At 36.3% G+C, this 25,178-nt stretch overlaps 1 protein-coding gene across 4 annotated transcripts in view; it reads left to right on the forward strand.

Moving 5' to 3' along the window:
- The window catches only part of LOC150075057 (transducin beta-like protein 3), a 472,089-nt gene that overhangs the window by 110,993 nt on the left and 335,918 nt on the right, over window positions 1-25,178 (forward strand). For all 4 annotated transcript variants that reach the window (XM_090388931.1, XM_090388932.1, XM_090388933.1 and 1 more), the window contains exon 4: window positions 3,359-3,484. In XM_090388931.1, coding sequence (XP_090245057.1) covers window positions 3,359-3,484 — 126 coding nt within the window. The remainder of the gene's footprint in view (window positions 1-3,358; window positions 3,485-25,178) is intronic.

Genomic DNA, 25,178 nt, shown 5'->3' on the forward strand with positions numbered 1-25,178 from the left:
GGAGTTCTACAAGGTGTTGTCCTTTCTGGCCTCCTTTTCTCAGCCATTCTTATTCCTTTTATGAGACCCCACGATGATGCTTTAATATATGCTGATGATATAAAGTTGCTTATCTTAATCCCACCATCTGGTTTCGTCCCACCATCTAGGCATTCGCATATGAAAACTGGACTCTGAAATTGGCCACATAAGTATCGCCAAGAACCACTGACATGGCTGAGGAGCAAAATGTACCCAGGCTCCCAAGGTTAATTGACATCAGGTGCTTAATGATTAGGGTAAAAATTTTCACATGAGTGATAATCTGAGATAATCTGAGAATGACTACTGATTACAAACAGCATTGCATTCTCCTAAAGTGGATCGAATCTGTTCAACTGGAATAACTCCTTCCAAATCTTGTGGTTTAAACTGTGCCAGTTTACTAAACACGGACACCAGCTTTTCACCTCACCAATTCCTACTGCACTGTGTTTTTTAGCGGCAACAACAATTAGCATTAGTAGAGGCATTTGATGCAAGAAAGCAAGCTTATGCAGCATCAGCCAAAAAAAAAAATAAATAATAAATAAATAAATAAAAAATAACCACTTTCACTTCACCCCTCTGTTCGTTCGAAATACCTGTCCAGCTGAGCCTTAAACTTATTTAGGCTATCAACTTCCACGACAAGGGATGGAAGTCTGTTCCACCAACCAACCACCCGCTGGCTAAAGGCAAATTTTTGCACGTCTATCCTACATCTGTCTTTCCTCAATTTGAATTTATGCCCTCTCAGGTGATTATTCTGAGCAAGAGAAAGAATCCCATCAGCATTGAGCTGCTCAAACCATTCAAGGCTTTATACACCTCTATCAGATCACCTCGCTGGTGCCTAGTCTCCAGACACTGTAATTTGCAAAACTTAAGCCTTTCTTCGTAAGAGCAGGCTTATTTTTTTTTTCTCATCTGCATTTGTTTGATCAAATCCATGGTTTGATTTTGATTCAACTTCTCTGCCTTTGTTTTTAATTGTTCTTGGTTTTTTGCTACAATGTTCATATTTTTTTCTCTTTAAATTTTTCTGTTTATTATAATTTAATTTTTATATGCTTTTTTTGAATTATGTAACTTATAATTTCCTATGTAACTTTTCCCTTTCCTAGTTTTTAATCCCATATGTCTTTTTCTGCTTTAATGTAAAACTTCTGGCCATGTTGCGTGATGAGTATTATTGTTCCTATACTTGTACTGTATGTAGCGGAAATAAATAAATTTAATTAATTAAATTTTTCTTTCTTTTTATTAAAAAAATGGGCAAATACAGTATGTGAAAGGTAAGTATATTATGAAAGTTACACTGGTGTTCAAAGAAAGTGTATCACCTAGGAATTTCACATTTCTAACCCTTTTTCGGGATGATATGTTACATTAATGACTAGCATTGCAAATAGAAATATAAACAAAAGATATTCATTAATAGTTAAGGTAAAGCTAAGTAATATTTGACAGGTGCTCTCAAAATATTCCAAAATGAGCATTTGCAACCTTTATACAACAATTTTGGTAAACATGACAATTATGGCTGAAATGTTATCAGAAACCCTCACTTTGTTTCAGTTTATCATTTTGAATGGAAAACAAAATGAAAAGTTCACCAGCTGCAAACTGCTATTTAGTTGAACCGCCTCTGGCCCTGATGACAGCAGCACACTGTCGAGGCATTGACAAGATCAATTTCTGAAGATAATCAACTGATAGTTTATGGTTCCAAACACGAATTATGGCTTCCTGAAGTTCACGAAGGGTCTTTGGTTTCTCTCTGGCAACTGCAGATTCCACACAATGCCAAGAGTTCTCTATAAGATTCAGGTCTGGGCTGTTTCCTGGCCAGCTAAGAGTTGTAATAGACTGTTCTTCCAACCATTTTTTCACCTGTAACAAATGTAAACACATTAATGTTGAACCTCTAATGCAGAAATGAAGCTAAAGTAACTACAGAAGTGCCTACTTATACTTTTCACCTGATGACAAGGAGCAGAGTCATCCTGAGAGATGCAATTACTTGGCAGGTTGAAATGGTCTCTAATGGTTGGCAGCAATTTGCGTTCCAATATAGCCAGGTATCCATTGGCATTTACGGAACCTTTTATAAACTGCTGGTGATCTACTCCACGATACGAAATGCATCCCCATATCATTTGGCTGCTAGTGAATTTCACTGTAGACACTGTACAGTGTAGTCCATCATCCTAAGAAGCGGCTCTTCACACAAAAAATGAAAAAGGCCCGATTAATTTGGTGTACGGAGCATGGACTCCCCCCCCCCGTGTAGTGTAAGTCAGTTAATTTTCTCGGATGAGAAGAAATTCCAATGAGAGACAGATAATTCGCCGTAGACGTGGTGAAGACTACCATCCAGACTACGGCGAATTATCTGTCTCTCATTGGAATTTCTTCTCATCCGAGAAAATTAACTGACTTACACTACACGGGGGGGGAGTCCATGCTCCGTACACCAAATTAATCGGGCCTTTTTCATTTTTTGTGTGAAGAGCCGCTTCTTAGGATGATGGACTACAAGTCCATTTTTAAAGATGCGTCTTCTGACTGTTACTGCATTTGCTACCACTCCTGTATGTTCTTCCCATTCTCTTTTCAGCTCAGACGAAGAAACTTTATGGTTTTTAAGGCATAAGTGCTTCAAAATGCGGTCCTGTTTTGGTGTAGAGACTCGTTTGCATCCTGTTCCTTTTTTTCTATCAGCAGAACCAGTATTCTTGAGTTTGGAAAGAAATCTACTCACTGTCAACTGATTCAAGACACTCTATAAGCAATATGACGGGAAGAACATCCTTCCTCATGTAAAGCAACAGTAGCACTCTTTCTTTGTGACGTCAACTGCACATAACTCGCCACCCTGATGCAAGCAAGGAATGACTGCAACTCTTGCAGAGCATGCTTATGTAGCTGAAAGTAACAGCTGAAGCAATATTACATCATCAGTGATGCTATGCGTGTAAATCTTATTTGATGCACTCTGTAAGAAATATTGCCGTATACTTAGGTTATTTGGGCAACAATTACAATTTTAAGGGGTGATGCACTTTCTTCGAACACCAGTGTATATTAGAAAATACACAATCATAAAATTACAGACACAGGCTTTATATCTAATATTACATTTAGTTGAATAAGAATTTTTGCTGTTAATGCACATGAAATACTACCCCTCACCTCAAATTATTATCAGTCTGTGAGAATGCAGAGCTAGCCGTTAAATTTAAGATAGTTATCTTGAATATTTTAAGAAAGGAATATTTTAAAATAATGTGATTTTCTTTTACTTACCTGATTTTTGTTTGTTTTTTTTAAATAGGAAGGTGATAGTGAACTGACTACTTTTATATTAAGTCCTGATGACAAAATCTTAATTACTGCAGGAAAAAATGGATTAATAAGGCATTGGAATGTAGAAAATTTTTCTTTGGAGAGAAGTTGGAAAGTGAGCCTAAAAGTTTATATATTTATATATTTTATGTAAATGGTAGGCAGCTGTAATTTGATATTAACTGCAACACTTAAATAAAAATAGAATGAATTACATATTGATTATATACAGTATTCATTTGAGAACTACATTTATTTGAATACATATGGTACCGGGATTGAGGACCTTGAAAATGTATTTTTGTTTCAGCGCAAGATTTCCTCATAAAAAATACGCATTTCTTATTCTTATTGTTATGCGCTGCAGTTGTCAGTTGTGTGGTCACTTGAACTGCTTTCCTTAATAATTTTTTCAGCATTTGCAATATTTTATCCATCACACTTTTTTTTATTTTTTATTCTAACATCTGGTTTTGTTTTAACTGGCTCAATCTTGGAACTTAATTCTCAAACCTTGTAGATTAGCAGAATGAAATATTCTATGAAATTTTAACCTCCAAAGTTTAGGTACTGCTTTAAACATTAGGTGGGATGCATTAAAGCTTTGGGAACTGGTATGTAATAAAAACCTCAATCAAACCAAACCAAACTAAACCCATTTTAATGAGAAATCTATGCCCAGTGCACTGCTAGCTAGTTTTCAGTATAAACTGTATTTAAATGACATTTAAATAAATTATAGTTGGAAATAAAAAACCTAGGATGTAATACTGTAATCATTTGTTAAGGATCTTAATAGACACTTTGCTATAGTATGCTGTAGATCATAATAAAATATTGATAAACAGCTGAATGGTTTAATTTAAAAGCAATAGCTTAGCTGTTAATGTATTTTGAAAATTCAGAATTGTTGAGATATATATATATATATATATATATCTGAAATTGAAAATTGAATGATTTAGGTTACTTTAAAATGGTTATTTTTGGAAAGAAATATTCTGTTGTATCTGCAGAACTTACACTTAGTTCATATATGGCGCCTCCGTAGCCAGATGGGCAGGAACAATAATGCATAGCACACGCTTCTTGATTAGACTGGGATTCGAGCCTGTGCCCACCAAATACAGAGAATGTGGAAAGGTTAGGGAATGACCACCGCATATCCCCGGAGCAACATGACCTTAGTTGCTAATGCTCCTAAAAAACAAACTAATCCAAATAAGACTTAATTTATGCGAGAATAAAATGGCTGCCAGTACTCATAAGTGTAGGAGCACATGTGATCATTCGTAGAACATCGGCAAAGTATGTAGCAACTTAAAAAAGAATTGTGTTGGAATGAGCTTAAAAAAGAGCTGATTGTTTTGTAGTGTTTTCTTTTTGTTTTCCTTAGAGGGAAGTAAAATGATTTTTTTTTTTTTACTGTAAATTTAAGTTGCAAGTCTTAATTTTTTATGTTTCATTTTTTACCAAAACTAAAATGAAATGAAAAAAAGAATTTTAATAGTATTTTGTTACAGGAATGTGTAGTTACTTATGGATATATCTGGTCATTTCTGACCAGATATATCCATAAGTAACTACACGTGTTATTCTAGTTAAAGTAATTATCGAACCTGAAAACCCTTCCAGAGGCTACGAAGATGACAGTATTACTCACTGTCTGCTAAAATAAAATTGAATAAAGCTAACACAAACCTAAATACATATAAGGCCAGTACACGGAAGATTATGCTACAGAAGGTGAGGTAATTGGTTTCGTTTTCATGAGTGAAAACGAAAGTGACAGTGAAGTTGAAGAAGAAATTTTAAAGCTGACTAAAAGTATTTTCAATCTGTCAAAAATAGTTATTAAAAAATTTATTGTTGCAAAAAAAAAAAAAACCACCTTTGAAGACTGAACTTATTAAACTTGTAAAAAAAAAAAAAAAAAAAAAAGGAATGGTCATATTTTCAGGAAGATTTTTATGGTCATGTTTAATTCTTAAAATATTTCTTGTGTCTTTTTCAATTTGATTGATGTTATAAGTTGATTGAAGCTCTGAACCTGTCATTTATTGGAAACCTATTCACAAATATATATAATATAGAATATAGAGTAAAATGTGTACGCAAATGTACTCTTATGCAAAGTTGAAGTTGCACTTTTGGAAATATCTCATAATCAGCTTGTCAAAATTTGACTCAAGTTGTCTGTTGGGGGTGGATGGGATCCAGTTATATTAAAGGAGGTGGCAAAGGAAGTAAGCAAATCTTTAGCCATAATTGTGAGAGCATCTTTGGAATCAGGGGTGGGGGGTTCCCCACGTACTGGAGATGTGCAAATGTATCCCCAATTCACAAAGGGGGATTAAAGAGTGACACGAGTAATTACAGACCAGTTAGTTTAACTTCTGTTCCATGTAAAATAATGGTGTCACTGGTTAAAGATGCATTGCAGGATCATCTAGACAACACTGCAGCAATACTTCAGACAGCATGGGTTTGTTAAGGAAAAGTTGTCTGACAAATTTGATTGGATATTATGATGTGGTTACAAAGGAACTGGATGCAAAAAATAATTTTGATATCATATACTTGGATTTCAGGATTTCTTTTGACACTGTTGCACATGGAAGACTAGACCACTGTACAAATTGGAGCAGAATGGTATTAAGGGTAAGTTGCTACAATGGATAAGAGGATGGTTGAGTGGGAGAAGACAGAGGGTGGTAATCGATGGGTGCTGCTCTTCGTGGACTAATGTTATTAGTGGAGTCCCACAGGGTTCAGTGTTGGGTCCACTGTTGTTTTGTATATTTATCAATGACATTGATGAAGGTATACCGGGCTTAGTGTCGAAGTTTGCAGATGATACAAAGGTTGGCAGGGTTGTTAATGACAGTAATGGCAGTGTGCTACTGCAACAGGATCTAGAAAATTCGGGCAGATGGGCTGAGAAGTAGCAACTGAAGTTTAACCTTGACAAATGCAAAGTACTGCATATGGGTTGAAGTAACCCCAGAGAAACGTACCAACTGTGTGGTACTACACTTAAGGTGGTAGAAAATGAAAAAGACCTGGGAGTAATTGTGCAGTCAGATATGAAGTTTTCTGAACAATGCAGACAGGCTGCCAGGACAGGTCATGGGGTTTTGTCAATGATATATAGGAATTTTGCTAGCAGGGAAAAGGCGGTGATTGTCCCTCTGTATAAGGCAATGATCAGGCCGCACCTGGAGTACTGTATACAGGTCTGGAGGCCTCATTTTAGGAAGGATGTAGATTTGCTTGAGTGTGTACAGACAAGTGGCAACAAGATTTGTGAGGGGAATGAAGGGATCCTGTTACCAAGAGAGGCTTAAATTCTGCAAATTGCAGTGGCTGAAGACTAGGCACCTGTGTGGTGATCTGATTGAGGTGTATAAGACCTTGAATGGGTTGAGCACACTGAATTCTGATGGGATTCTTCCACTTGTTCAGATTACGAACCTAAGGGGACATAAATTCAAATTGAGGGAAGATAGATGTAGAATATGTGCGGAAATTTGCCTTTAGCCAGCAGGTGGTTAATTCCTGGAACAAATTTCCATCTGTTGTATACCTTTAGTAAACGACAGACAGACAAACCTTTAGTGTGTAAAGAGTTAAAATAAAAATCTAAATATAGTTTTAAAGTGCTTACTTTAAATAGGTTAAATAAATTTAAGGAGGAACTGGACAAACATTGAGGGATTTGTTTTGTAATTTTTTTTTTTGGCTGATTCTGAATAAGCTCATACACTTGTTTTTTAATAACATACACGTATAAGTTATAAATCCAGTTTAATGTAAGAATACAAATATATACTAACAGTAGCCTTCGAGACGCGTGTCTGTTCATCAACTGACATTTAAATACAAAATACAACGGATAAGTGCAGTGAGCTGAGTGAGGCATGTTAATCATGCGTCATTGTTGTTGTACGGACGTGCGCTGCTTTCTACTCCACTGAATTTATAACTGGATTTATAACTTATATGTGTATGTTATTAAAAAACCATGGACCCCAGTACACCAGGCCCATTCTTTACTACTCATACACTTGCTTTCTTGCATCACATGCCACTACTACTACTACTACTACTACCACCACCTGAGACCAGTTCCAGGGGGGGTCCACGAAAACCTTCTGAAACTGGTCAAATTATTTGTTCTGTGTATAGTAAATTGATGATAAATAAAGTTTTTATTATATATTTATGTAAAAATAAGAATAAAGTTGTTGTTTTAAACATAAAACTCTGAATTTTCTTTTCAGAAAATCCAGTGTTCATACATATATATGCACATACAGAGAAACATATATGCATATATATGCACATACAGAGAAACATATAAACATATATATATAGGCTTTGAATATGGGGTAAAGACCCATCCGTCAAAAACCTATATTAAAAAGCACGTCAGTACCTGTATAGAAAATAATGTGAAATAAGTTTAGTGAAAGTATTTAGTGTTGCAATTACGATGATTTTAGTGTTTTCTTCAGGAGTCAGCCACCAAAATCAAGGGAAATGCAACAAATAAGTAAGGCCTCTGTTTTGAACATGAGATATACTCAGAACATAATTTTAGAGGTTTAAGAAATTAACAAAAGAGAGGAAAGCGTATAATAGCTGACATATATCTTGTACTGACCCTACAGAGGCAGAGATGAAAAATAATAACCAGTGTAAAGAATACTTTACAAAGCAAGAAAATAAGGAAATAATTTAGGAAGCAAGAAGGAAGCGAAATTAAAATAATTAAGTTTCGAAGAAAGAATGAAATGAAGTTAATATAAATCAGTGGGCCAAAGTTGTACTTACTAATGTGCCATGCCAATACTGAAATGTGTGCCGTGAGGCGTAAGTCAACATGCAATGTAGGAGAATAAGAAAGAAGTTTACTGCTCTTAAGGTAGCTTATATGTGGAGGTGAAGCGACCTCGTGTTGGAAAGTGAAAAGAATAAGAAGTAGGATTACGATTGGTTGAGAACGAATTAAATGCGTGTAGCATGCATCCCAGGAAAGCATAGAGAATTCTCTAATTGACTGTAAAAGTTGTGTGATATGGACGCTAAACTTAGTGTAAAGCAAAAACGGTAAATATATTAGAAAGTAGCATCTTGATTGCTTTTGAATATCTAATTGTGCTCAAGAAGGAAGTCAAAATAGGGTATAAGGATAGTAAATAAATGCATGAGGAAGAGTGACAAAGGTAGTGCTCGGGTGATTCGGGGTTGCAATTTCCGTTCCTCTAGTAGGACCCTGAACAAAGTTCGAGGTCCTACTAGAGGAACTGAACAAAGTTCTAGGAACAAGTTACAAGTGTTTTAAGTCAATTGTGTCAAGATGGTCGGAATACCATATTTACCATTTAAGGTTAAAACCTTTAATGTGTAAAGTATTAAAATAAAAATATAAATATGGTTTTAAAGTGCTTATTTTAAATACTCTTGTGATACATGGATATGTTCTGATAAGGTCTACTAGGTTTGACAATTCTAACTGTCAGTTCCAGCTGCCTGTGCTTTAGCATAGCACTGGTACTTCAAAATTTGAAGAGCTACTTTTTAAAATCTGCAAGGTATGGATGAAGGGGACTTCAAATAGGTGGAAGGGTATATCTGGCTGATTAGTTTCATCTAAGTTTGGAACAAAATATCTTCTTATCAGAAAAGATATATAATTTTAAGAAAGAATTTTAGATGGCCATTGTTAATGAAAGAAGAAGGCTGGTAGTGCTCCCTATATGGGGCCACTATCAGCCTTATTAGTGTCCTCTCAGTAAAAAAAAACAAAAAAAACTGTTTATCAAATAGAGTCAGATACACACAGGGTTGATCTCACATATGAAAAAATTTGTGGCGTTGAATTGAAAGAAGTTGCAGGTTCTAAGAATCTTGAAAGTGGTGCTAATGAGTCTGATCTCACTGTTGCTACAGTGCCATGCCACTAAGTCTGCAAATTTCAAACGTAGATTAAGGAAGAATTGGAATTCTTCGTGTAAGCTAGAATTTCAATATCCAAGTATATATCGAGCTAAATTTCACTGAGTCAAAGCAAAGAATCTTCTGAAGCGTCTATCCCTGGAGGTGCAGGTGAGAAGATGTTGGAATGGGAGGAGATTCTCTCGGGTAAAGGTATCATGTTAACAGAAATGAATAGTGAGGATAATAGGGATGATAAGGACATTGCACTTTTGACACCACGTAGATCAACTGAATATTCCATCAAAACACGTCAAAGGCAGTTATGGTATGGTGAGGAAGAAAGTTCAGTTGGATCACTGTGTTCATCATGCAGTAGGTCTTCCGTTTTAAGACGAAATAATAAGAGGAAAGTCAAGATCAATATGCCTAAAAATGATTGGGATAATGAATTACGTAAAGTTAAGAAAAATGTTCAGAGTGATATGAATTTGGCTGAGAAAAATTAAAAATTCTTTAGCTAAAATTGAGATAGGGAACAACACTGAAGCGAGTATCTTGTCATCGTGTTCAAAAGAAATTAGGAATGAAAACATGGATTTTAATCCTGTTGTCAAAAAACATGATTCTTCTGGAGAGAGAAACTGCCTCACGCAGATGATGATTTCGGAGGAGATAATACTCATAGCTTTACAGAAATAATATAAATTACGCAGAGATTTGGAAAATTTCCATTTTGCCAAGGAGAGTGGTATTAATCAGAGTTCAATGAGAGGAATACTGTCTAGAGCATATTTTATTAATTCAAGCTAATGACAACTCTGTACTTAAATGTAGTGAAGATGTCCGAATTGCTGTGGATACAGAAATGAGAAACTCGTTGAGAGGGGTCAGGATACAGAAGGTAAGAAAAGTATTTGATCGTGCCATTTAGAGATGCAAACTAAAAAAGACATAGAAGAAATAAAAACATGCGAACAATTGACATGGCTTGGATTTCCCAAAAGACCTGAAATGAAGTTAATTGTGTATGATGTTAGTATGGAAGTTCAGAAGGATGAATTTCTACGTGACATGTATGAGAAAAATCTTTTGCATTTGGGATTGACGAAAGAGGAGATGGTCGCTGAGGTCACTGTTCGCTTCATAAGTAGAAACAGGAGTGATTCCGGGAATAACTGAATTTTGGAAGTTTCACAAAGAATTAGAATGTTTCTAACTTAACAGCAGTCGTTATTCGGGCCCGAATGCGCCGGAACAACGTTCCCGTACTTTTTCTAAATGTCATAATAGAAAACCATTAAATTTATGCACCTAATATTATGAAACAATGGCATAATCAAAGGGGAGGGAGAAATATTTATTTTACCCATTGCTACTAAAAATATATATTAATAGTAATCTTTAAAATTGATAGATTTCTTTAAAAATTTATTTAAAAACAAAAATATAAATTTCTCAATGAAACTTGAACGTTTCTTACTAAAGTACAATGTGTTAGATAAAGAGATCCAACGAATGAGATATACTGTGATGTGTGCGAATGCTGCATTTTGATTTGCCAAGCTGAACGCTAGAACTGGTTGTTCTATGAACCGTGAGTCTGAAGTCTGACTGTACAGTAACTGAATCAATGTGCCATTATCATATACAGCAGGCCCCCGTTATAGCGCGGTTCGCTTTACGCTGATTCGCTATAACGCTGTTCTTATATTATAACCTGTATCTGACTATAACGCTGTCTCAGATCACTATAATGCTCTTTTACAGATTGGATTTTTGGCATATTTAACAAATCATTTCATTTGTTGGAGTCGATAGCTTGAAATTGAATACCAAAACAGCATTAAAACGTTTCCCACGCTCAGTGAAATTTTCTCGCACGCTAATTTAATTGCAGTACAGTCACCTGTTACGTAGTTCCGAGATCAACATTTTAAAAAATGATCAAGTATATTGCTTGTAATATTTGCGTTATATGCATTTATCCGAAGTCTAGTCATCATTCAGTACAGTATTAGACATCGTGCGAAATGGACAGTTTACTCGAATATTGTATCGTAATTAATGCAACCAACGCAGTTACATTTTAGAAGAGATTTTCAAAGAGTTAATAATGGCCGATAAGAATGAAAAAGCAACAACGTCTGGGCGCAGTACGAAGACTATAAATGTAAGAAAAAGACTGAATTTGAAAATTAAATTAGACGTTTTGAAGCGAATCGATTCCGGTCAAAGACAAGCGGATGTGTGCCATAATTTAGGACTTGCAAGTTTAACTGTAAGAACAATTATAAAAAAAAATAAGGAATTAAGTTTAGCAGCGGGAAAGATAGCTGTTCCACTGCAAGCAACTAGGGCTAGGCCGGCTATTAGGATTGAAATGGAAAGACTTTAACTAATTTTATTGAACATAATATCCAATGCAGAATTCATTTAAGTTAAATATTATTAAAAAAAAAAAAGAGAGAGAGAGAGAGAGAGAGAGAGAGATTAGCCAATATGATGATCTGAAGAAAACTCATCTAAAAAAAAAAAAAAAAAATGTGGTACCATTTAAAACTAGTAAGGGCTGGTTGAATAGATTTAAAATCCAGGGAGAAGCCGCAAGTGCAGAAGGAGCCGAAATTTTCAAAAAAGAACTTGCTCAAATTATTGAAGAGGGATATTATGTGTTATACTGTACTTCTCAACAAGTTTTTAACATAGATGAAGCAGGACTTTTGTGGAAACGAATGCCTAAAAGAAGTTTCATATTGAAAGAAGAAAAAAACATGCCAGGTTTCAAAGCAGCGAAGGATCGGTTCACTTTATTGTTGGGTGGTAATGCTGCAGGGGATTTAAAATTAATACCCCTTTTAGTTTATTTGGAAGAGGGCCAAAGTTCAACCCAAAATCAACACATTTTTCATGATTAAATTCATCAACTAAATTAAATCAATTTAGATCAATTAAATTCATGATTTTAATTGGAATTTTAAGTTTAATTTTGATACATAAGTAGTTACCACATAATTATATACGTATGTAATGCAGAATATTTTATATGTACAAATATTTGAATATTAAATATTTTGACCGACATTTGTGCATCTTTTCCTACCGTTTATTATTGATTAGGAAATATCCTATGGCACCGACCGCAACTCACAAATACATATGTTACCTTATGGGAATGCGGAGCTCGCTTAGCGCGGATTCACTTAGCGCTCTGTTTTCATTGAACGAATTAATAGCGTTAAGCGGGGGTCACCTGTAGTCTTCGAGAGAACGAGGGTTCCAGTACTATTTTTTTGTACGACGAGTGTTCCGGTACTATTATTTTTAGTGATACACCTCTGTGCAACAGCAGTGCTTGTTTGTTGAACTGTTGTCATACAGGTTAAACGATTTCTGTCTTGTGACCGTATGTTACAGTTGTCAAGGTTTTGGGCATGCTACCAAAACATGTAGATGACGAGACCCTGTGTGCAGCAATTGTGCTAGGAAAGACTATACATATAAAAATAAAAGAATATCAGAGTACTTAAAACTAATTAAACCGCATACAGCCGAGTCCTTTTGTAACTATGGCCAATAATCTGAATTACTGTAACTCAAATCAGTACACTCACAATATAAGTTCTTTAAAGGTTTGAAAATAATGCAGCAGAATGCGAGCATTCTTAATCTGTTGCAGATGAAATAAAAATTGTATGTCAACTAGAAAATATCAATGTTGCTTGCATCCAAGAACCTTATTATGTGAATGATAAGATAGTTGGTTATCCCCTTTCTTCTAGGGTCATATATAATCCTTGTCCAGAAGTGAGAGCTGCAATAATTGTTTTTAATTCTGATTTAGTATTAACCACAATTGACTCCTTAAGTAGCAGTCATGTGGTTTGCATTACCATTCAGTCTACTGTTGGTGCATGTGTATTTGTTTCAATATATTTTAAATATAACTCTGACATTCGGTCATATTTAGTTTATATGGATAGTGTTTTTGATAAGCTAGGAGATTTGCCTGTATTCTTTGCAATTGATTCTAATGTTGAGAGTTCACTTTGGTTCAGTGGCACTACTGATCATAGAGGGAAGGCTTTAGATGATATGATAATATCATCTGAAGGCTTAACCTCGGGAGGTATCCACCTTTTGAACAGTAAATGGTGAATCAAACATAGACGTAACTTTTACAAACTCAATTGGCGCTAGATTTGTCTGTGGATGGAAAGTCAAATCTGACTAGGTATTGAGTGATCATCGTGCGATGTTTTATGAAATCAGTACACATAGGGAAAACAGTGTTGGCTTGAATCAATTATGGCAATTTTCTGTTAAGCATGCAAACTGGGATAACTTTGAGAGATGTCTTCAGTGGACCATGATTGTGATCTCTGAGTTATCTAACATGACAGGTGAGAATTCTGTGGGGTTTTTGTAAAAACTTATCTATGATGCATGTATAGCTGCTATGAAACGAAAACAGATAAAACAGACCAGTTAAGTGGTCGACACCTAAGCTTATTCTATTGAAAAAAACAGGTTAATAAGGGTAGGAAGCAATTTCAGAAGAGCAAACTTAGCTAAAGTGCCTTGGAAGTTATTCAATTAAAGAAATATTATCAAAGTCTTCGTAATAAGTATGTCCATGCTATTGCTAAACAGAAATATGACTGCTGGAAAACGTTGGTGAAAACAGCAAGAAATAATAACCCCTGTGGATTACTTTATAAAATTTGTACTGGCAAATTCAGAGCAGCTGCTGATGTTATATATTCTATTGGCAAGGGCACCACTGAGATGTGTAGTTGGGAAGATTCCATGAGTGCAAACTTAGATCACCTTATAGGTAATGATAACCCATGTGTTAATCTAGAACATCATCATCATCATCAGCCATTTTCGATCCACTGCAGGATGAAGGCCTCTCCAGCAACTTTCCAGTTCCTTCTGTTTTGAGCACAGGCCATCCATTTACTACCCAAAAACTCATGAATTTCATCTATCCATCTCCGCCTTTATCTTCCAGGTTTTCTTCTAGCTCCTCTTGGGTACCATTCTGTTATTTTCTTAGTTCATCTGTCATCATGTCTTTGAGCTATGTGTCCTGCCCAAGACCATTTTAGTTCTTTAGTTTTGATAAGAATGTCCTTTCCATGTGTTTCTCTAAGCCTAATCCATGTGTTTCTCTTCTTATCTAACAGTCTGATTCCCAATATAATTTGTTCCATTCTTTGCTGTGTAGTTCTCAGCTTCTCTTCCATTCTTTTGGTGAGTGCCCAAGTTTCACTTCCATAAGTCATGATGGGGAGTATACATTGATTCATTATTTTATGTTTCAGACAAACTGGGATATTGCTCTTGAGTATGTGACTATATTTCCTGAATGCTATCCATCCAAAATTTATTCTTCTCTTGACTTCCAGCCATTTATCATTATTACAGCTAATAACTTGTCCCAGATAAGTATATGACTCCACCTTTTCAATTACTGCTCCTTCAATCATTATTTCCCTTTCTGTGGCATACTTGTTCATCATTACTTTTGTTTTAGCCATATTCATCTTTAGTCCAAAATCCTTACTAACTGTGCATAACTGATTAAGATTTTCCTCTAATTCTTTGGGATTGTGGCTTATGACCACAATGTCATCTGCAAATCGTAAATGGTTTAGGTACTCTCTGTTCACGTTGACTCCTTTCTGCGACCAGTCTAATCTTCTGAAAGCTTCCTCAAGGGCAGCAGCAAACAGCTTCGGAGATATTGTGTCTCCTTGTCGAGCTCCTTTCTCGATTTTAAATTTCCTACTGTTTTTGTCTAGTCTAATAAAGGAGGTAGCACTCTCATATATTTTCTTCAAAATCATAATATATCAGGTATCTATGCCTTGTCTTTGCGGTGCCTGAAACATTGCCTTATGCTGTATGGAGTCAAATGCCTTTTCATAATCTACAAATGCCAGGCAAAATGGTGTTTTATATTCATTTGCTTTCTCCATTAGCTGTGATATTATGTGAAGGTGATCCATAGTTGAGAATCCTGTCCTAAAGCCAGCTTGCTCTTTCGGTTGATTTTCATCAAGTATTGTTTCTAAACTGTTAGTAATGACCCTTGTGAACAACTTGGGATAACAAACTAATTGGTCTATAATTTCCAATTTCTGATTTATCTCCTTTCTTATGCAGCAAAACTATGATTGCATTATTCCACTGCTTAGGTGTCACACCTTTTCTAATGCACTTTGTGAAGAGCCTTGCCAGTTTTTGTGTTATGTCTCTTCCTCCCAATTTTAATAACTCTACAGTAACTTCATCTTCCCCTGGGGCTTTCTGATTCTTCATTTTCTTTAATGCATGTTCTACCTCATCAGGAAGAATATCGGGTATGTCGTATGTGTTGCTACTTTGCAATCCATCTTCCCCACTGCTGGCATCATTCTCTCGCTCCTAATTCTCTATAGTAGTCTTCTGCTATTTGAATTATGCCTTCTCTGCTGTTTATAAGTACACCATTGCTATTCTTCAGTTTCAGTATCATTTGTCTTTCTGTATTACTGCTCATGGCTGCTGATTTAAATCCTTTGTTTTCCCTTAATGCTTGTTCTACTTTTCTTGTGTTAAATCTTCTTATGTCCTCTCTGAGTCTCTTTCTAATGACTTTACATAACTCAGTATACTCAATTTTCTCCCTGTCAGTGTTTTTCTTGCTCTTCATTTGTCGTCTTCGGTTCATCAAGACAAGTGTTTCTTGACTAATTTTATCTTCTTTGGATTTCTTTTTCCCTATAGGTTTCTTGGGCTTTATCACTTTCAGAAAGTTGTAATATTTCTCGTCTATCTTGGTTCTGAGCAGTCTGCAGAAGCTCAAACTTGTTCTTAAGTTCCAGTACATACTGCTTTTTCTCCTCCTCTGTTATCTCAAAGACCTTTGTATTATTTACTTGAGTCAGTTTTTTCCCTCCTTTCCTACATCTATATCAAGTGTACATCTTACCATTCTGTGATCACTTCCAACGTTTACCTTATTCAGGACGGTAACATCATTCACAATATATCTTATGTTAGTGAGGATGAAGTCGATTTCATTAGTTGTTAATCCATTTGGACTCTTCCCTGTCCCCTTTCTGTTCACCCTTTTCTTGAAAATAGTGTTCATTACTGACAGTGCATGGGATTCTGCAAATTCCACGAGTCTTTCACCTCTTTTATTTCTTTCACCAATTCCAAAATTTCCTATAGTTCCTCTTTCTGTGCTGTTTTGCCTTTTTCCAACCTTAGCATTGAAGTCCCCCATAATAATAGTGTAGTGGATTTTCTGCTCATCTAGAAGACTCAATTTCGGTGTACATTTCTTCAACCTCTTCATCATCATGACTCGATGTTGGTGCATAAATCATTATAATCTTTTGCTTGTACTTCTTAGAAATCTTGAGTATTAGTCTTGACACCCTTGGTGATGTACTTTTGAATTTCAAAATGTTGTTTTTAAAATCTTTATGGACCAGAAACCCAACTCCACCTTCACTCCTTTCACTGTTTCCATTGGTGTACAGCAGATTTCCACTTGATAAACTTGTAAGTGATTCATTTCTTCTTCTTGTTTCAGCCAAACCGATTATATTCCAATTCACATTTTCTAATTCCTTTTCCAGCTCTAATATCCTGTCTTCACTGATGAATGATCTTACGTTATAACAGTCCAAGTTCAGTTTCCATGCATGGCAGCCTGGTCGTACCCAGAGATTCTTAGCACCCTCTGCTTCCACTCTGATCCTCTCGCTGCGGTAAGAGGGGGAATGAAAGCTGCTGGGGACTGAGGGCCATTTGTTTTGTCGTGCTGTCATATGGTGGAGGGTTTGGTCTTTTCCTCTTCATGCTGACCAGGCGAATTGAAGAGATCCACTCTACACGTTCGTTGCCACCTAAGTGACGTAACAGGACTTACCATCGAGAACATCATCATGTGCAGGTATTGAATGAGTCATATGGTAACGACATTGAAGAATTACCCTTTACCCATGATGAACTTCTCACAGTTGTTAAGTCCATTAAAAATAACAAATGTCCAGGTATGGACCTACTGGAGGGAGAGTAATCAAAAAGTTCTCTAATCTTTATTTGAATGAATTGTTACAAGTTTTTAATAACTGTCTAAGAGATGGTGTATTTCTGTCTCCTTGGAAGGATGCACTGCTCAAGATTATCCTTAAATCTCCAACCAAGCCAACCAGTTCACCTGCTTCATTAGACTTATTGCATTGCTTCCTGGTCTTGGTAAAGTTTATGAGAAGCTTTTAGCCATGTGGATTGCTATCTACCAAAGAAGTAATATTGGTGTTTCTGTCAAACAATATGGTTTCACTCTTGGTGTTGGTACTGAGGATGCACTTCACTCTTTAGTTCGCAATGTTCGGGAATCGAATTATGAATATGCCTTGGGAATTTTTGTAGACTTTGCTGGTGCCTTTGATTCCATTAGTTGGGACAATGTACTGATGATGTTGCGCATAAAGAAAAGTTTCTAAATTTTCTTTATAATTAAAGATTACTTTAGGGATCGCACAGTGACAGTTAAGTTGAATTTTGGAACAATTACATGTTGTGTGACTCGAGGCTGTCTGCAGGGATCTGTCTTCGGTCCTTGAATGTGGAACTTGGTTTTGGAAGATTGGCTCAAGAGAGAGAATGTGATCACTCACACACAATAGCTTATGCAGATGATATGGTAATATTTGTGCCTGGAAACACAAGAAAGGAGCTTGAAATGAGGTCTGATTGCATATTGAAAGGATTATGCGAATGGTGTAATTTACATAAGTTGACAATCTCTACATCCAAAACTAAAATCATGATGTTGAAGGGTAAATTGACTCTTAGTAGACCTCCGCTTGTAAGGTTGAATGGTATTTCCTTACAGAAGGTGTTAATGATTAAATACCTGTATTGCTAGTGGCTTTGAAATTTATCTCGCATATTAATTATATATCAGAAAAAGTGAAGAAATTTATTACAATGATCTCAAGAATAATACAGGTGGAATGGGGATAAAGGGGAAAGCACACCATTTGATTTATGATTGCATTTTTCTGCCTATTGTTATGTATGGTGCATCAATCTGGGTTGGCCATGCAATCAAAATAGACAACACCAGAAAGCTCTGTTCTATACGTCAAGTTATGTTACTCAAAATGGTGATGGCCTGCACAACCGTTTCCACAGAAGCTTTGCAAGTGTTAGCTGGCAAAATGCCGCTTGATTTGCAGTTAGTATTTATAAGACTATACTTTTGTTTGAAAAGAGGTATAAAATCCGAGTTGCTGGGCATTGAAATTAACACTTTAAATGACCATTTTGAGAAACGAAAAGAAGAGGATTTGGGGGCTCCTTTCACCAAAATGGCAAAACAGATGGAATTGTTCGGAAAAAGATAGAATAACATTCAAAATTTTCCCTTATATTGTTAATTATATTAAACCAATCTGGTTAGTACCAAATCTACATTGTACATTCTTACTAACAGGTCACGGATCATTTTTTGCTAAACTTGAATAGTCTTGGAATAGTAGCAAGATGCAACTGTACGTGTGGTGATCTGGGAACATGTGTTTAATTGTTTGGAATATGCTGATTTGCTTTTGGATTTACTGAATAATGTTGATAGGATTGAGCCATTACTTATTAAAACAAGGGAAAATTTTGCAAATTCAACTTTCGTGAGAAGAAATATACTTTTGCAATTGGAAGAGTTAAGGTTGAATAATGGATGAATTAGTGGACTGTACCCTCTTCTTTACATGGAACAGTATGTTAATTTTTATATAGGAACAGTGGACAGGTTGTTGATACTCTGTTTCCTTAATGGGTGGGTGTTCACTTCTGCTCCTGCGAAAGCAGTTGGCAAGAAGCCTTAGTTGTTTTTCTTGGATTTGATCCTGCAATAACACCTTCTTCCAGCTTGGTTTTGCTGGTTAATATGAGTAACTTCTGTTGAGCTCTCTGGCTGCTTGTAGTTGGCTGTTCATTGAACTCTTCGTCTTTTGGAGAATACCGGTGATGATCAATCTCTAGGATGTGATGCTTGTGCACAATATGAAAGTGTCTCTTCATCAGTTTCTGATGTAGCCTATTTGTCCATGGTGTCTCTTCCATGGTTTCTGCTGTAGCCTGCTTGGCAGGTTGTTGTGCTTTAGCTAAGGAGTATGACCATTGGACAGAACAGTTGATTTTGTAATGTGAAATTTGTATTGTAAATAATTGTATACTGTACTATACGGGTCAACCATCGCTAATCCGGTTCCACCGCTAATTCAAACATAATTTCCATGAACATAATTTCAAATTTTCCCGGGTTGGTGCACGGACCTGCCACTACTGTTTTGGTGGCGTTGGTTGCAGCATTAGCTGTTGGTGCGAACTCGTAAACACTGGAAAGCCATACCCCATTTGTTTTTCTGCATTTATTATTATTATAACCTGCTCACATTTAGCCCCAGCCATGGTTTCAATGCATAAAGGAAGTGCCTCTTATGGTGTAAAGTGCAAACACCGTACATTGTCCATAACAGATCCTGGGGTTGATGGCATATACCCTATAATTTTAAGGGAGTTGGCAAGTGAGTGCATTGAACCATTGAGGCTAATTATGATAGAATCACTGGTCTCGGGATTGATTCCTTTGGATTAGAAAAGTGCCAATGTATCTCCAATACATAAGGGTGGTTCTAAGAGTGAAGCGGGAAATTATCGGCTGGTAAATCTAACTTCAGTAGTAGGGAAATCATGGAGACTATGATCAAGGCTGGAATTCAGGATCACTTAGATAGAAATGGAATTCTGAAGGATACTCAGCATGGCTTTGTGAAGGAAAAATCATGTTTGACTAATCTGGTTAGCTATTTTCAGTGGGTCACTGAAAATAGCTAACTAAAAGAGCTGGATTTAGGGAATAATTTTGACATTCTTTATTTGGATTTCAGCAAAGCGTTTGACTGAGTCCCACACGAGTGGTTACTTTATAAGCTGGAACAGGTTGGAATCGCAAGGAAAATTCGTAGATGGATAATTATATCAACTCTTAACTGCCTTAAGATGGTGGCCTTAAGTCAGTTAAGAGTTGATATAATCATACTGATGTTATACGACAGTATAAAGTTGACTCTTAGATGGATAGCTGGATGGCTTCAGGGCAGGAGGGTTGTGATAAATGGTTATTCCTCAGATTGGGTCGATGTAAGCAGTGGGGTTTCCCAAGGATCAATATTAGGCCATTGTTGTTTTGATTTTCATAAATGACATCGATGAAGGGGTAGAGGGCAATGTCTAAATTTTCAGATGATGTTAAGATTGTAGAGCATTTAATGATCACTGCCAAGCAGAGCTTCTTCAGAGCAACCTAGATAGACTTCAGGGATGGTCAGAAAAATGGCAGCTATGCTTTAATCCAGCAAAGTGTAAAGTATTACATCTGAGAAACAGTAACCCCAAAATAACTTATATGCTTGGTGGGGTTGAACTAAATCCAATAGTGGAGGAAAGGGACTTGGATGTTACAATACAGACAGATATGAAGTTCTCCGAGCATTGTAGACAGGTTGCAAGGAAGGTGTCCTATCAGTGACTTACTGATATATCATTTATCAATGATTTATCCATAAATCATCAATAAATGATTAATCATTTATTGATGATTTATGGAGACTGCACCTAAAAAAATACATTGCTTCTTGAAAGGGTCCAAAGATGAGTAACTTGCCAGGTGAGATTGGCAAACGGATGTCCTATGCGGAAAGACTGAATGTGTGGGTTGCAGAGCAGGATTGCAGGAAGTTTTATTTTAGGCAGCGAGTTATAAATTACTGGAATAAGTTACCTACATGGGTGGTAAAGGCTGACAGTTTGAGGAAATTCAAAGGTCATTTGGATAATTACCTGCAGGAGGAGGGAAACACATAGGTTGTCAATTTCCTTTTCTCTTATTAATTATTTATTTTTTTAAAATTTTCTTCTTATTATTATTTTATTATTTTTATTTTATTTAGTTATTTATTTTTTTGCTAGTGTAACATAAGTCTTAGGCTTCCTTGCACTGTGTAGCCATTGCTAATACTAATACTATTTTTCTCAACATGACTTATTCCTCTATCTGATTACCTTGTGTGGTAAAGAGAACTGCTCTACATAGACAAACAAATGAGTTCTTTTCTGTTAGTAATAATGAACTACAGCTCCCTTACAGGAAGACGTACACACATAATGTGTTAACACCATGAAACCTTGCCATTGCACTCTCAGAAACACTTAGATTGTTGGGTGTGGTTCATTGAAAAAATTGGTATATTTGGGAGAGGCTTATTGCATTACAAATGACCTCCGTAGCTGAGTGGTCAGCAGCAGGGGTGCTGTAGCACATGCTCTTTGGGTAGATCGGGGTTCAAGCCCCTGATTCCTAAATATAGTCAATCTGCCAACCTACACTGATGGTCCATTTCCCTCAACGTGAATTGTTTGAGGAGCAGTCAATCGATAATAGCTGCAGTTTACCTTTTATTGCATAACATTGTTTTTAACTAGAGTTTCTAGCTCAGTCTTCTCCAGAACATAGAATATCCACACTTTGTCGGGTCTGCCCTTTCCTTAGATATCTCAACATCTCTGTATGTGGGAGAGCTTCAGTGTGACCCTGCTCATTTAAACAGAGCATGAAACTCAGATTCTTAGGTTATCTATAGTTAGTGACAACACTATGTTATGGACTTCTTAAGAATAGAAGTTTCAAGGCATGAACCCACATGTGCTACAACATCCAGAAAATGGTGAATGGTATCGATCTCCATTTTTCATGTTGAATTGTATTTATGAGGAAAGAGAATTTGAGAGATCTGATCACTGAGAGATGACATCACAGCCAAAATCACTATGGAGAAAGCAAAGACAATCATATTTTTGAACTTGTCGGTTCTGGTCGTTAGGTTTTGGCAGCACCTCACCAGAACCGATAGATTCAAAAAATGCTTGTCTTTGCTTTCTCCGTAGTGATATTGGCTATGATGGAACTGATTGGGGCACCTGTAGTTGTACCCTGAATCCATTGATATAAAGAACCATTGAACACAATAGTATTCCTGGCTAGGCATAGGCCCAAAGCAGCACAAATATCTGAGAACATTGTGTACTGTGACAGAAGTTTCCAGTGTATATGTATTAGCTTAGCATACCAATATAAATTTTATATATGCCTGTGCAGCAGCAGTATGTTGGAAGCCAGAGTCATGGATTATAACTTAGATTTTCAAAACATGGACTGGTAGTTTGATGCCATATCAATTACCTGTGTGTGTGTGTGTGTGTGTGTGTGTGTGTGTGTGTGTGTGTGTGTGTGTGTGTGTGTGTGTGTGTGTGTGACTGTGACTGTGACTTATCTGAACCTCCCAAAATCCGCTGATGGAAGCCTGTAGGTGATATAGTCTTCAGTCACTCTTCCTCATAAACTCACATAATGCATGCAATAAATCGTAAGAGGGTATTTTGTGCTTTCTACATATCATCTGTGTAAAAGAAACTTGTGGAACATCCATTATTATTACCATCCCTTGGGAGTTGCATAATCTTGGTAGAGGAAGCTGGTATTAGTCTAGTATTGATATCACCAGTGTTAAACAGCATTTGAGTGGTACTGTTCCTATCAGCCACTCCATGTCATGCAGCTAGCGTCACAAAGGACTATTTGGTTGAGAGTGATATTAAAGTTAGACTGATTATTTCAAAGCTTAGACCTCAATCACACTGAACACTTTTGGGATGAATTGGAGCATCAGATTAGGTTGTGGCCAAAGCAGTCCAATCTGTTTCCTTCCAGACTGGCTCCGATGGTTGTTTTACCTAAGGAATGGTGGTAAATTTAGTAACAATTGGAAATTGGTAGAAAGTATACGTGGAGGGTGAGGCTGTCATAAAGACCAAAGGTGGCCCTGCTATATATTGATTTTTGAATTAAAAACCTTTTTTTGTATATGAATACATTAGGTCATAAAGTGTATTTATCGATTTTATTTTATTTTCATGAAAGCATATTGATATGTTTAGTCATTTGGTACAATTAGCCAGTTGAATGCCATGCAAAATAATTTTGCTACTGGTGACAGATAGGTATATAAGTAAATTACGATAATCAGCAATTGTGTTTGACAAGTAATTCTTTAAAAACTGGCAAATTAAAAAAAAAAGAAATCTGGCAACTGTATCAACAATGGCATTTGTCTTTAAAAATCCATGCAAAAAAACTGGTAATGTTTCTCTCTGTATAAGACGCTTGAACTGTTATTTTGTCTTTGTCTTTCTGGCTTCAAAAAAGTAAACTATATAGACAGTGTAGTGTCCTTACTTCTCACAGCAGAATGGAATAAACTTGATTTGCAATGAGTTTGCCCCTGATATTGCACTGTTTTCAAACAGGATCCTTGCTAGAATGTTAATTGGCCATTTGTCTAAAATATGACTGCTATGACAGCCTCTTTCAGGACCAATTGGTTCCTTATCAGATAGTAGGTGAGCTTTATTGGCAACATGCTGACAAAAACAGTTGTAAAGAAGTTGGTTGATGTGAGCTACCATGCAGTAGATGAAATTCAATTTCTCTCATCAGGTATCATCACCTGCTACCTGATGAGAGATTGGTTAGTCCTGAAAGACTGTCATCTTTTAGACAATAGCTTTTTGCCAAGGCCATCTGTTTGAAAGTAGTGTGATATGCCATACAAAATAATTGTATGGTATATTGCATGCCCATGCATTTCAGTGTAGTTTAAATACTGCTTGCCATAAAAGCAGATGAAAAGCCAACATTTTATAATTAGTTCTGCAAACATTTTATAATTTTTCTGAAACCTTATAAATTTATCTATATTATAACTTTGAGTTCCTCTCTTTTAGTTCTCTCTCTTATTCAGTAAATTTCATCACTTAGCATAAACTGTTCTTGCAAATTATATACCACCATACCCTGCACATATGACATGTTAGGTTCCAGACAACTGTTGTAACTCAAAAATCGTAACTCGAAGCAATGCCTTTTTTTTTTCACTTATTTATGCATGTACTGCACTGAAATTGGCATATATGGGCATAACTTATGTAAATAATGCATTTGAAACTAAAATAAACACTGTAGGCCTTATTAGGGCTGGCAGCTGTAAAATAGAGACACAGAAATTTATTGGAGGACATCTGAAGGGGAGGGCTACATGCTTTCTTGCAGGAGATTTGGAAGCAGTAATAGGCCTAGAAGGAGTAGGGCTTTGGGTTGATGTTGATGGTGTGACTGGATTTTCGGTGGATGTTGTGATGGTTGAGTAGGACTTTCAGTGGGTGCTGGTATTTTTTTTAAGTACCTGTCTAAAGAGGTTTACATGCTAGATTGCCTTTTTTTTCCCTGTATATTTCGGTATAATAAGCATAATCCCTTACAAGGTTAACATTGACTTTTGAACTTCTTTCAAAGTCCCTATCATGCTTCTCTAAAAAAGCCATGCCAATTTCAAAATTATTTTCTTTTTATTATTATTATTAGCCATAAGGTGCAAGGAAGCCTGAGGTTTATGCTGCACCAGCCAAAATAAAAAAAAAAAAATTCTCTAAGTTACCCCGAGAGAGAGAGAGAGAGAGAGAGAGAGAGAGAGAGAGAGAGAGAGAGAGAGAGAGAGAGAGAAAAGAAAGGAATCACCAAAAGAGAAGAATGATGATATCCAGCTCAGGACCCTGGGTGTGCCAACCCATACTCACCAGATGTGAGCCCCTTGGGTTAATGCCAGATAGCTTCTGATAGAATATTTGTGGTTAGCCCTTCAGACTCAGAGCTTGATATGCCTTCAGACATTTCTTCATCT

Source organism: Mastigoproctus giganteus, chromosome 14 (genome assembly GCF_048544385.1).
Source record: "Mastigoproctus giganteus isolate SK-2022 chromosome 14, ASM4854438v1, whole genome shotgun sequence".
Lineage (NCBI taxonomy): Eukaryota > Metazoa > Arthropoda > Arachnida > Uropygi > Thelyphonidae > Mastigoproctus > Mastigoproctus giganteus.